The following is a 13415-nucleotide window of genomic DNA, read 5'->3' on the forward strand; positions in this document are numbered from 1 at the left end:
ACATGACCCGGAAGCTGTCTGCGGACAAACGCTGGCTCCCTCGGCCTATAGAGCGAGATGAGCACTGCAACCCCAGAGTCGGACACGACTGGACCTGATGGTCAGGGGCCCCTTTACCTTTTATATTAAGATCTATATTGCGATGTAAGGCTATACTGAGAAATATATTGATATTTATAAATATCGAGATATATTGAGATAGCAAGGATATATCGAGCTATATATTGAGATTTAAAGGGATATCTTGAGATAAATATTGAGATTTATAGGGGTATATAGAAATAGCTACTGAGCTTTATAGAGATATATTGAGATTTATAGAGATTGAGAAACATTGGAGTATATAGAGATATATGGAGATATATATCGCGATATATTGCGATATTGAAATTTATAGGGCTATATTGAGATTCATATTGAGATTTATAGGGATTTATAGGGATATGTAGATAAAGATATTAAGAAACATTGGGGTTTATACCGAGATTTATAGAGATATTGAGATTTAGAGGGATATATTGAGATACATATTGAGATTAATAGGGATATACAGTGGAACCTTGGTTTATGAACACCTCGGTTTACGAATTTTCGGTTTACGAACGCCGCGGACCCATCTGGAACGGATTAATTCACTTTCCATTACTTTCAATGGGAAAGTTCGCTTCAGTTTATGAACGCTTCAGTTTATGAACAGACTTCCGGAACCAATTACACCCATACTTCGGGTTAAGTACAATTCAGGTTGAGTACTCTGCGGACCCGTCTGGAATGGATTAATCCACTTTCAATTACTTTCAATGGGAAAGTTCGCTTCAGTTTATTAACGCTTCAGTTTAAGTACTCTGCGGACCGTCTGGAACAGATTAGTCCACTTTCCATTACTTTCAATGGGAAAGTTCGCTTCAGTTTATGAACGCTTCAGTTTATGAACAGACTTCCGGAACCAATTGTGTTCATAAACTGAGGTACCACTGTATTGAGATACCTACTGAGCTTTATAGAGATTCTAATTTTCCGAGTTTCACCTGTCAATCGCCTTTGCTTTTTTTTTTTTGCAAGCATTGGAAAGTTTGCAAATGCTGAAAAGAACCAGATTTGTAAAAGGGGTGCGATCATTTCGATTGCATCCACATCCACATCCACATTGCTTTTTGCTCTTTTTTTTGCAAACGGCTGGAAGTCTGCAAATAAACTTGATTTGCAAGGGCGTCGAGATTTGCACACGAGGAATGCGGCCAGTCCAACTTTGGGCAGGGCTCGTTTGCCTCTCGAAAGGAATTCGAACGCAGCTCTGCCTGGCTGCCTGTTCTCTTTGCGGCTCCTGAGCAGGATGGCAGACAACCCCAAGCTCCAGCTCTTTGTCAAGGTGAGATGTAAAATAAAATAAGATTCTTACATTGCAGGGACGGGTCAGACTGGATGACCCTGGGGTCCCTTTGAGATCAAAAACTCTATAATTTTTAGCTTGCATCGCAGGGGGTTGGGCTAGATGTGAAATGAAATGAAATACCTGTAAGTGAAACGAAATGAAATAAGATTCCTGCGTTGCAGGTGGTTTAGCTAGATGTAAGATCAGACAAAATAAAACAAAGTGAAATGAAATAACAGAAAGTGAAATGAAATAAAGAGAAAGAAAATAGAGTAAACCAGTGAAATGAAATGAAATAGAGTAAAAGGAGTAAAAGGCGGGAGGGAGGAAGAAACAGGGAGAAAGGAAGAAGGGGTAAGGTGAAGGGGAGGAAGGAAGGACAACACAATTTCCAATGGAAAGAGGAATGTCTAATAATAATAATAATAATAATAATAATAATAGCACAATAAAAAAAATCCTTCCAGCAGCACCTTAAAGACCAACTAAGTTTTTTTATTTTGGTATGAGCTGAAGATATCTGAATAAGTGTGCATGCACACGAAACTCTCATACCAAAATAAAAAACTTAGTTGGTCTTTAAGGTGCTGCTGGAAGTAATTTTTTTATTTTGTTTTGACTACGTCAGACCAACACGGCTACCCACCTATAATAATAATAGCAATCATCAAACATTGTGAAACATGAAAAGAATGGAAAGAAAGGGAGGGAGGAAAGAAGGAACAAAGGGAGAAAGGAAGAAGGGGTAAGGTGAAGGGGAGGAAGGAAGGAAGGAACACAATTTCCAATGGAAATAGGAAAATAATAATAATAATAATAATAATAATAATAATAATAATAATAGCAACCATCAACATTGTGAAACATGAAAGGAATGGAAAGAAAGGGTGGGAGGGAAGGAAGGAAAGGAGGGAGGAAGAAACGGGAAGAAGGGGATAAATGAAGGGGAGGGAAGGAAGGAAAGGAAATGAGAAAAGAAAGAAAGATAGAAAGGAAGAGGGAGGGAGGGAGGGTTTTAGCCTAAGGGGACCCTAGGGTCATCTAGCCAAACCCCGCTGCAATGTAGGTTCCGAGTTCCCACCCGGACCGGTTTGTGCCCCGCCCGGTCTCTGGAGGAACCAGTCCCTCTTGTCCTGGGGCTTTGTGTTTGAGTGCCGACCTGAACAGTTGGGGCAAGATAAAACTGGTGAGAGATAAAAGGGAGGGAGGGAACGAAGGAAAGGAGAGAAGGAATGAAAAGGAGAAAATGAATGCAGGGAGGAAGAAGGAAGGAAGGGAAGGAGAAAGGAAAGGGAGAGGGGGAGGGAAGAGGAAGGAAGGAAAAAGGAAAGAGGAAGGAAAAAGGAAGGATGAAGGAATGAATAGGGGATGGGAAGGAAAAAGGAAAGGACAAAGGAAGGGAAGGGGGAAGGGAAGTGGGAAGGAAGGAAGGAGAGGAAGGAAAAAGGAGAGGAAGGAAGGAAAAAGGAAAGGAGGAAGGAAGGAAGGAAGGAAGGAAGGAAGGAAGGAAGGAAGGAAAAGGAGGAAGGAAATAAGAAAGGGAGGGAAGGGACTGAAAGAGGGAAGGAAGGGGATGGAGGACAATGCCAGACCCTCCGTTTCTCCAATGAAAATAGGGATGTATAATAACAACAACAATAACAATAATAATAATAACAACAACAACAACAATAGCAATCATCATCACTGTGAACACACAAAAGGGAAGGAAGGAAGGAAGGAAAGGAGGAGGGAGGGAGGAAAGGAGGACGGAAAGAGGAAGGAGAAAAAGAAAGAAAGAGGAAATAAGTAGATTTGCCGTATTTAAGGATCAGGAAACACGTCCGGATTTGTCTACTTCCTTCCTCTTCCTGGTCTTTAGGCGAGCGAGGATGGTGAGAGTATCGGATCCTGCCCCTCTTGCCAACGGCTCTTCATGGTTCTTCTCCTCAAAGGGATCCCCTTCACGCTGACCACCGTGGATACCAAGAGGTAGGAAGGTGAGAAGAGGGAAGTGCTAGGGAAGGAAGGAAGGAAAGAAGGAAGGAGAAAAAGAAGGAAAATGAGGGAGGGAAGGAGAGAGAAAAAGAAGGGAGTAAAGGGAGGGAGGAATAAAAGGAAAGGGAGGGAGGGAAGGAAAGAGGGAGGGAATTGAGGGAGAAAGAGAAGGAAATGGAGGGAGGGAAGGGAAGGAATAAAGGGAGGGAGGGAGAAAATGAAGGGAGGGAAGGGAGGGAGGGAGGAAGAAAAGAAAGGAAATGAAGGGAGGGGAGGAGGGAGAAAAGGAAGGAGGGGAAGGAAGGAAGAGGGAGGGAATGGAGAAAGAAAAGGGAGTGAAGGAAGGAGGGAAGGGAAGGGACAGAATAGAAGGGAGGAAGGGAGGAGGGAAGGGAGGAAGAAAGAAAAGGAAGGAAGGGAGAAAAGGAGGGAGAAAAAGAAGGAAGGGAAGGGGGAGGGAGGGAAGGAAAGAGATGGAATGGAGGGAGAAAGAAATTGAAATGACGGGAGCGATGGGAGGGAGGGAAGGAAGGAAGGAAGGAAGGAAGGAAGGAAGGAAGGAAGGAAGGAAAAGAGGGAGGGAGGGATGGAATAGAGGGGGAAAGTCAAGGATAAAAATGAAGGGAAGAAAGGAGGGAGAAAAAGAAGGAACTGGAGGGAGGGAAAGAATGAGGGATGTAATGGAGGGAGAAAGGAAATGGAGGGAGGGAGGGAAGGGAAGGAATAGAAGGAAGGGAAGGAGGGAATGGAGGAAGAAAGAAAAGGAAGTAAATGGAAGGAAGGAGAAAAAGAAGGAAGGGGGAGGGAGGGAGGGAGGGAAGGAAAGAGATGGAATGGAGGGAGAAAGAAGAAGGAGGGAAGGAAGGAAGGGAGAGAGAAAGAAAAGAAAGGAAATGAAGGAAGGGAAGGCAGAAGGGAGGAAAGAAAGAAAAAGGAAGGAACAGAAGGAGGAAGGGGGGAAGGAAGAAAGGGCAGGGAGAAAAAAGGAGGAAATGGAGGGAGGGAAGACAGGGAAGGGAGGAAGAAAAGGAAGGAAGGAACTGAAGAGAGGGAAGGGAGGGAAGAAGAAAGGGAAAGAAAAGCGAGGGAAGGAGGAAAGGAAGGGAGGGAAGTGAGTGAGAAAGTTTGGGGTCCCAACCCCTTTCTTGCCCCGCCTCAGGTCCCTGGACGTGCTGAAGGATTTCGCACCCGGGGCCCAGCTCCCAGTGCTGCTGTGTGACGGCCAACCCAAAACCGACACTCTCCAGATTGAGGAGTTCCTGGAAGAGACCCTTGGGCCCCCCAAGTGAGTGTAAGGGGGTCAAAGGTCAGGTGGGGCGCCCCTCCTCCCCCAGCCATCCCAGCCCTGGAAAAGAGGGCCGGCGAACAAACAGTTTTTGAATTTCCCCTGGAAAACCATTGGTTAGCCCCCCCCCCCGAGAAAATTGGGGTGCTCCACCTCGAACCCAGCACCTACCCGACCCACCCCGTCTCCCCCCCTCAGATTCCCCAGCCTTGAAGTCCGGACAAGGGAGTCGGCAACGGCCGGTGACGATATCTTCCGCCGATTCTCAGCCTACATAAAGAACCCAGATCCGGGCCAGGACGAAGGTAGGGGAGTTCCAGGCGTGGGAGGGGGAGGAGCTGTGGGCGGGGTTCCGAGGCAGGAGGCAGAGCCCCGAATTCCCATGTGTGTGTGTCCTTCCCCCCCCCAGCCCTGCGGGGGAGGCTCCTCCGAGCTCTATGGGAGCTAGAGCACTACCTGGGTGCCCCGTTGGAGCACGAGGCGGGGCGAAGCCCCCGGGGCCCCTTCCTGGACGGCGATCACATGACCCTGGCTGACTGCCGGCTCCTGCCCAAGCTCCACACCGTCGATGTGAGTAGCACTTCCGGGGGGAGGTGGGATCCCGGGTCCGGGGCGCAACCTCTGACCCTGCCCCCTCCTCCCCGCAGGTGGTTTGCCATCATTACCGCCGGGAAGGGGTCCCCGGCGAAATGTGGGGCATCCGGCGCTACCTGGAGGCGGCCAGAGAGGCAAAGGAGTTCCGGTACTCCTGCCCGGACGGGGAGGAGCTTGTCCGGGCATACCGGGAAGTCGTCCGGCCGGAGTAGGGGCGCAAGGGGGCCAGCCAGGACCCCGAGGGTGGTCCACGGTCTGGGGGAGCTCGGCTGATGTAGCAGTGGGGCGCGGGGAACGATCCGGGACCCTGCGGGTGCCCCCCATCCCGGGGGACTCGAGGATGAGATCCTGACAGCAGTGACCCACAGTGCAGCGTGGCTCAAGGACCCCAGCCGCGGCGACCCCCCCTCCACCTTGGGGTTCGAGGCGAAGAAGATGCAGCCGAGATGGGAGAATTCCACCCTGCAAGCAAACTGGAAATACTGGAATATCAGCAGAGAATATGTTTAAAGCAAGTGTGCGTTTAAATATATTTGATATTGGCCGAGTATATGTTTAAAGCAGGTGAATAAATCAGTTGTTCAATAGACTTCAATTCACTCTTCTTCATTAAATCAAATTAATCTGGAATATGCAGGAAAGAAGGAACAAAATAAATCGAAGGAACCGCAGAAAATGGTTGTAAAACGACTGAAATGTAAATATTTGAAAATCAGGAATAAAATGATTAATAGCATTTTTGAGAGCCAGTGTGGTGTAGTGGTTAAGAGCGGTAGACTCGTAATCTGGGGAACCAGGTTCGCGTCTCCGCTCCTCCACATGCAGCTGCTGGGTGACCTTGGGCTAGTCACACTTCTCTGAAGTCTCTCAGCCCCACCCACCTCACAGGGTGTCTGTTGTGGGGGAGGAGGGGAAAGGAGATTGTTAGCCGCTTTGAGACTCCTTCGGGTAGTGATAAAGCGGGATATCAAATCCAAACTCTTCTTCTTCTTCTTCTTCTAGCAATAATAGCAGCAGCAGCAGCAGCAGCAGCAACAACAACAACAAAACACACACACATTAAAACCAGCTGGCGGCTCTTCGGGAATCAGGCGTCTTCAAAATCTACCCCAGTCGGAGTCTTCTTCCTAAGAGGAAAAATAGGTATATATAATAATAATATAAATAAAATAAGATTGATAATAATTATCATCACCATAAAATGAATAACAATAATAAAAATATAAAGAGAATAATATTGATAATAATGATCACCATCATAAAATTAAAATAAAATGAACAATCATAATATATAATAATAGTAATAATACAAATAAAATAATATCAATAATAATGATTACCATCATAAAATTAAAATGAATATTAATAATGTATAATAAAGTGTAAATAAAATAATATAGATATAATATAGATAATATCATCATCATCATAACATTAAGATATAATTAATATATATATAAATAATAATATAAGTAAAACAATATTGATAATTATCATAAAATTAAAATAAAATGAATAATAATATATAATACGGTATATAATAATAATAACATAACAACAATAAAAAATAAAACCAAAATAAATAAGAACAACATCTAATTTTCTGATTCCGGTGGGGTTGGAACAATGGTGGTGGGGGGGGCAGCTGTCCCTGGAAAAATTACCGGATGAATCCAGGATTGATGAGCGATTCTCCGGGCAGCTTCCTCTTGCCGGCTGCTTGTCCGACACCAGATCCCGCCTGGCGCCTTCCTGAACTTGGCTCTGCAAGCAGGAGAAAAATCCGGCGTTTTCAAATATGTATCCGCGCGCCCCCCCAAGCCATTACAGAGAGAGGGAAAAGGGACATTGTAAAGACCCCATTGTCAATACAATGGCAAAGCGAAATGCCAGTGTGGAGAGAGGGCAAAGTGAAATTATAATGCAGAGAGAGGGCAAAGCGAGATGACAGTGCAGAGAGAGGGCAAAGCGAGATGACAGTGCAGAGAGAGGGCAAAGCAAGATGCCAATGCGGAGAGAGGGGAAAGTGAAATGCCAGTTTGGAGAGAGGGGGCAAAGTGATATGCCAATGCGGAGAGAGGGCAATGTGAAATGCCAGTGTGGAGAGAGGGCAAAGTGAAATGCCAGTGCGGAGAGAGGGCAAAGTGAAATGCCAGTGTGGAGAGAGGGCAAAGTGAGATGCCTGTGTGGAGAGAGGGAAAGAGAGATGCCTGTGCGGAGAGAGGGCAAAGTGAAAGGCCAGTGCGGAGAGAGGGCAAAGTGAAATGCCAGTGCGGAGAGAGCACAAAGCGAAATGCCAGTGCGGAGAGAGCGCAAAGTGAAATGCCAATGCGGAGAGAGCGTAAAACAAAATGGATCCGCCCCCCCATGCCAATTTGGAGAGAGGGCAAAGCGAAATGGTTCTGCCCCCCAATGCCAATACAGAGAGAGGGCAAAGCGACATTGTAAAGGCCCCATTGCCAATACGGAGAGAGGGCAAAGCAAATTGGTTCTGCCCCCTCAATGCCAATGTGAAGAGAGGGCAAAGCAAATTATTTCTGCCCCAATGCCAATATAGAGAGGGCAAACAAAATGGTTCTGCCCCCCATGGCCAACACACACACACACACACACACACACACACACACACACACACACACACTATATGTGTATACCGGTACATACATATATATCTATATATATAGAAATGTAAAAATCGTGAAAGTGCGTGTTCCACTTTTCTCCGTAACCGCTTGACTGATCGTCCTGAAATTTTTACACAACGATCCAGGCCACTCCCCGAGCATTGTTGGAAAAGAAAATTCCTCAAATCTCACACCTGGGCAGATATATACCTGGTTTTCCACCTAGTCAAACAGCGCCCTCAAGTGGCGTTATTCCCTCAGCTCCTCCTCCTACACCCCCTCCCTTCCTGTGAAATCTACACCACACCCACAAACCAAATAATGACACCATCAACCAAGCAACTGAAACCACCAAGGCGGACATTATCAGACCCCCTAGGCCCCTGCCAGGCTGCTGGGCCCCACTAGGCCCGGGGGGGGGGGGAGAGGACAAGCGCATGGATCGCAGGTCGCAGCACGGCCTTTGTTTTATGTAGGCCCCTGCCAGGCCCCCACTAGGCCCGGGGGGGGGATAACCCACAGCAACACACTTGGGGGCACGGCAAGGGGTTTTTACTTTACAATTTAGCACCACTACCCCCCCCCAAATCCCCCACCAAATAACCACAAGACAAAAATAAATACCACCCTTCAAAACCTCATGAGATACGCCAGTCACAGAGGGGGGGGGACAAACAGAATAGCTCACGGATCGGGACACGTGGGGGCAGTCACAGGAATTAGCCACAACAACGCGCCACACCCACAAACCCCGCCTCCGCCACGAGATCCTGTAAAAAAGGGGGACTCTGAGGCTCAGGAATCTGAAGGGGGTATATTACCCTCCATTTGACATACTAACAGGACGATCGGTCAAGCGGTTACGGAGAAAAGTGGAACACGCACTTTCACGATTTTTACATTTATATATAAATATAGATATATATTCACACACATACACACACACACATATAATGTCTTAATTTTATTTATTTATTTATCAATCATTTATCAAAGAGTGTGTGTATATATGCACACTGCACACACACACACAATTTTTGATAAATGATAAATAAATTAACAACAACAACAACAATGTGGGGAAGCGCCTCCTTTTGACCATGGCAGGGCATTACCAGGCGCAAAGGGACTCCGGCCCGTTTGGATGTCCTTCCTGGGGCTCCCAAGCAGCGGCGCAGCGGCAGAAGAAACAGCACCTTCTGCGGAAACAAATTGGCAGATACTAAGAGGGATGTTGGTTCCGCTCAGATAAGAATAAGACTAAGACTAAGAGTAATAATAATAATAATTTCCCAGTGGTACCTCGTTTTATGAACACAATTGGTTCCGGAAGTCTGTTCATAAACTGAAGCATTCATAAACTGAAGCAAACTTTCCCATTGAAAGTAATGGAAAGTGGATTAATCCGTTCCAGGCGGTCTGCGGAGTAACCGTTCATAAACTGAAGCGAACTTTTCAATTGAAAGTAATGGAAAGTGGATTAATCCGTTCCAGATGGGTCCGCGAAGTACTTAAACTGAAGCGTTCATAAACTGAAACATGGGTGTAATTGGTTCCGGAAGTCTGTTCATAAACTGAAGCGTTCATAAACTGAAGCGAACTTTCCCATTAAAAGTAATGGAAAGTGAATTAATCCGTTCCAGATGGGTCCGCGGCGTTCATAAACCGAAAATTCATAAACCGAGGTGTTCATAAACCGAGGTTCCACTGTAATAATAATAATAATAATAATAATAATAATAATAATAATAATCCCCGCTCCGCAATTTAAGGAAAAGTAACTTTTCTATTTCATCACGTCCGTTGTCACTCCGAAACAGAAAGGGGAGATAATGGTTCCATTGGTTCCATTAAAATATTGATGATGATGATGATAATAATAATAATAACAACAACAACAATTATTATTCTCCTTGTACCGCGCCCATCTGGATGGGTTTCCCAATTAATAATAATAATAGTAATAATAATAATAATAACAATAATAATTTTATTCCTTATACCCCGCCCATCTCGATGGGTTTTGCAATTAATTATAATTATAACAACAATAATTATATTCCTTATATCCCTGCCATCTGAATGAGTTTCCCAATTAGCAACAACAATTTTATTCCTTATTCCATCTGCATGGGTTTCCCAACATGGGCGGCCATATTGGAACCACTTGGAAAGGAAATGACACGGCCCAGGAATGTCCTTCGCCCGTCCCCTCCTAGGGTGGGGCTAGATGACCGCCAGGGACCCTTCCTGCCTTGACCTTCCTGGGAAATTTCGGGAACAAACCTCTGAGACGCTTTTCCAGCTCTCGCACCCGCACCGCCAAGCCGAAGACGAGCTCCCGAACTCGCTCCCGGGCCTCAGAGGCGGGGTCTTTGTGCAGGTCGAGGGTCAAGCTTTCCTGGCCATCTTGGAAAGTCAGGGTGGCCTCGCTATCCCGGACGGATAAAGCGGGAGTCTGGCTCTCGAAGGCGTCTCTGCGGAGAACAGAGCCTTAAAGGTTTCCCATTATCTCCCATTACAATTCGTTACCCGAAACCATCCCTGAATACTAATAATACTAAGAATATGAATAATAATAATAATAATAATTAAAATGATGGTGATGATTAATATTATTCAGGGATGGTTTCGGGTAACAAATTGAATTATAATTATATATATATACTACTACTACTACTACTACTACTATTCAGGGATAATTGTATTATAATCTATTGTAATTGTAATATAATTATCCCTGAATAGTAGTACTAGTAACAACAACAACAACAACAATTATTATTATTATTATTATTATTATTATTATTATTATTATTCAGGGATTGTTTCAGGTAACAAATTTTATTATAATTATATAAATATATAATTATAATTATATAATTATATATAATTACCTAATTATAATATACTTCATCACCTGAAACTATCCCATAATGATAATAATAATAATAATAATAATAATAATAATAATAATAATAATAATTCAGGGAAATAATTATAATGAATTACAATCAATTATAATTATAATTAATTGTATTATAATAATTGTAATTATACCCCACCCATCTGGCTGGATTTCCCCAGGTGGATTTCCACAATCTAAAGCATTTATGTGCTTTTAATTATATATATTAAAAAATCCAACATTTTGAAGGGAGCAGGTCTAAGACCCCGGAAGAAGCATTTAAATGGGGACCCACTTGAGTCGAGAAATCCGGTTGTCGGAAGAAACTGGCCCGTCCAGAGACAGCTGCAAAAGAAATGGGAAAGCTTAGTCGGGGAGCCGAGCAAGAGCTTGAAAGAGCAGGGATATATTAAAAAAATATAAAAAATAGGCAAGTCAAACAATCAGGTACATTAAATAAATTAATAATAATAATAATAATGATAAATGATAAGGGACGTCGAAAAACAGGTAAGCCAAACAATCAGGGAGGTTTAGTCATCATCATCATCATCATCATAATAGATGTCAAAAAAGGCATCTAAAACAATTTAATAATAATAATAATAATAATAATAATAATAATAATAATAATAATAAATGCTCTTTCTTCCCGGGCCGAATCATTTCAATTGCAACTGAACCTCCGTTGCGTTTGCAAGATTTGCTCCCCCAAATTGTTGCTCTTACGTTTCCCCCGTGCAAAGCAACGTCGCCGCTCCAGGAATCACAAGCATTTGTGACGCTGCGGGGAAAGGAGGAAAGGGTTAAAAGGTGGGGCTTTATAGAAGCAGCATAACAACAACAACAACAATTCCCCCTTTTTTGCTGTTTGCAAGGAGCCAATTTCACCAATGCAATGGAAGATCCAATTGCAATTGAAATTATTGCATCCCAACTTGCAAATCAGGACCGTTCTCTACATTGGCAAACTAATAAAATATAGAATATATAAAATATAAATATATATAGTATTTAAAATATAATAAATATAAAATATAAAATATAAATAAAATATAGAAATACTAAATATTTATAAAATAAATTATAAAACAAAATATAATATAAAAGAAATATAAAATAAATAAATTATAAAACAAAATATAATATAATATGAATATAAAATAAAATAAAATAAATATATAATAAAATGAAATAAATGAAATAACTAATAAATCAAAACAAAACAAAAATAATCAAAACAAAAAAAATTGGGAGATCCCATCCCATTGCAATTGAAATTATTCCATCTCCCATTGCAAATTGGGGGAAGTACACCTGGGGGGGGGTACAAGAATATCAAATTGCAACCATTGCTTCTTGCTGCAAAAAGGGGGAAGTCTGGCAATGCAGAGAAAAAAATTACAGTATTCCACCCTCCATTGCAAATCGTGTCATTCTCGACATTTGCAAACTTTTTGCTGTTTGCAAGGAGCACATCTCATCAATGCAATGGGAGATCCAATTGCAAAACTTTCCCCAAATCCAGCTGAAAATGCAAAGTATTGTGAGGCTAGAGATGTTGCCTCTCTAGCCAGATTTGCAACGTTGCTTTTGATTGCAAATGTGGAGAATAAAATGATGTGCAATGAAGGCTGCAATAATATCCAATTGCAACCGCTGCTCCTTATTGCAAACAGCAGGAAGTCTGCAAATGTTTTGCAAGAGGGCTGGAATGATTTCCGATTGCAACTGCTGCTTCTGATTACAAACAGCGGGAAGTCTGCAAATGTGGAGAATAAAATTATGTCTGCAAATTTGGCAATGGAGGAGGAATAATTTGCATTGCAGCTGAATTATTGCAAGCAGCCGAAAGTCTCTGCAAATGTGCAAAATAAAATTATGTGCAACAGGGGGCTGCAATAATTCCCAATTGTAACTGCCCTTTGCAACTCACTGGAACCGGATTGAGCCTTCGTTGCAGCTGCAGAAGCAGAGGAAACTCTGGGCTTCATGTTGCACCAAGTGGAAAATCCCAATTTCTTCCATTGGCACCTAAGGGAGACAAGGCACCCAGTCTCCTGTCCGTCTGCAGAGCAAGGAAGCAAAGCCTCCCTCCTTTTGCAGACTACAATTCCCAGCATCCCTCCCCTGGCCGCAAGGGCTGATGGGAGTGTTGCTCCCAAAGCGACCTGCAGAGGGCGCTGCTACGTTGCAAGCGGATCCAATGTTGCTTTTCCTTGCTAAAAGAGGGAAGGCTGGAAATTTTGGGAAGGAAAGCAATTTGCAAAACATTACAAGCGGATCCAAGTTGGTTTTCCTTGCAAAAAGCGGGAAGGTTGCAAATGTGGGGAAGGAAAGCAATTTGCAAAACATTGCAAGCAGACCCCTGTTGCTTTTCCATGCAAAAGGTGTATTAAAAAAGCAGATTTTGTTTATTACAAGTGGGAAAGCTGCAAATCCTGGGAATGAAAGCAATTTGCAAAACATTGCAAGCAGATCTCTGTTGCTTTTCCTTGCAAAAAGTGGGAAGGCTGGAAATGTATTGAGAATGAACCCAATTTGCAAAAGGGCTGGGATATTTGCATTGCAACTGGATCTCCGCCACACTTCTTTTTGCAAACAGTGGAACATCTGCAAATATGGCAATGGAGGAGGAATCATAACCACAGCCCA

General features: G+C 43.4%; 2 protein-coding genes across 2 annotated transcripts; one reads left to right on the forward strand and one right to left on the reverse strand.

Annotated features, from left to right (window-relative positions):
* The first annotated feature begins 694 nt into the window (after positions 1–694).
* CLIC3 (chloride intracellular channel 3) lies at positions 695–5932 on the forward strand. Its single transcript, XM_035112806.2, has 6 exons — positions 695–1369; positions 3234–3343; positions 4509–4634; positions 4833–4939; positions 5044–5204; positions 5282–5932. The coding sequence occupies exons 1-6, from the start codon at positions 1334–1336 to the stop codon at positions 5438–5440; spliced, it is 699 nt and encodes a 232-aa protein (XP_034968697.2). The 5' UTR covers positions 695–1333; the 3' UTR covers positions 5441–5932.
* PAXX (PAXX non-homologous end joining factor) lies at positions 5904–13139 on the reverse strand. Its single transcript, XM_035114136.2, has 7 exons — positions 12697–13139; positions 11490–11544; positions 11056–11105; positions 10139–10329; positions 8968–9051; positions 6893–6992; positions 5904–6355 (listed from the first exon to the last, which is right to left on the reverse strand). The coding sequence occupies exons 1-7, from the start codon at positions 12786–12788 to the stop codon at positions 6316–6318; spliced, it is 612 nt and encodes a 203-aa protein (XP_034970027.1). The 5' UTR covers positions 12789–13139; the 3' UTR covers positions 5904–6315.
* Between the last annotated feature and the right edge of the window lie 276 nt (positions 13140–13415).

This window comes from Zootoca vivipara, chromosome Z (genome assembly GCF_963506605.1).
Source record: "Zootoca vivipara chromosome Z, rZooViv1.1, whole genome shotgun sequence".
NCBI lineage: Eukaryota > Metazoa > Chordata > Lepidosauria > Squamata > Lacertidae > Zootoca > Zootoca vivipara.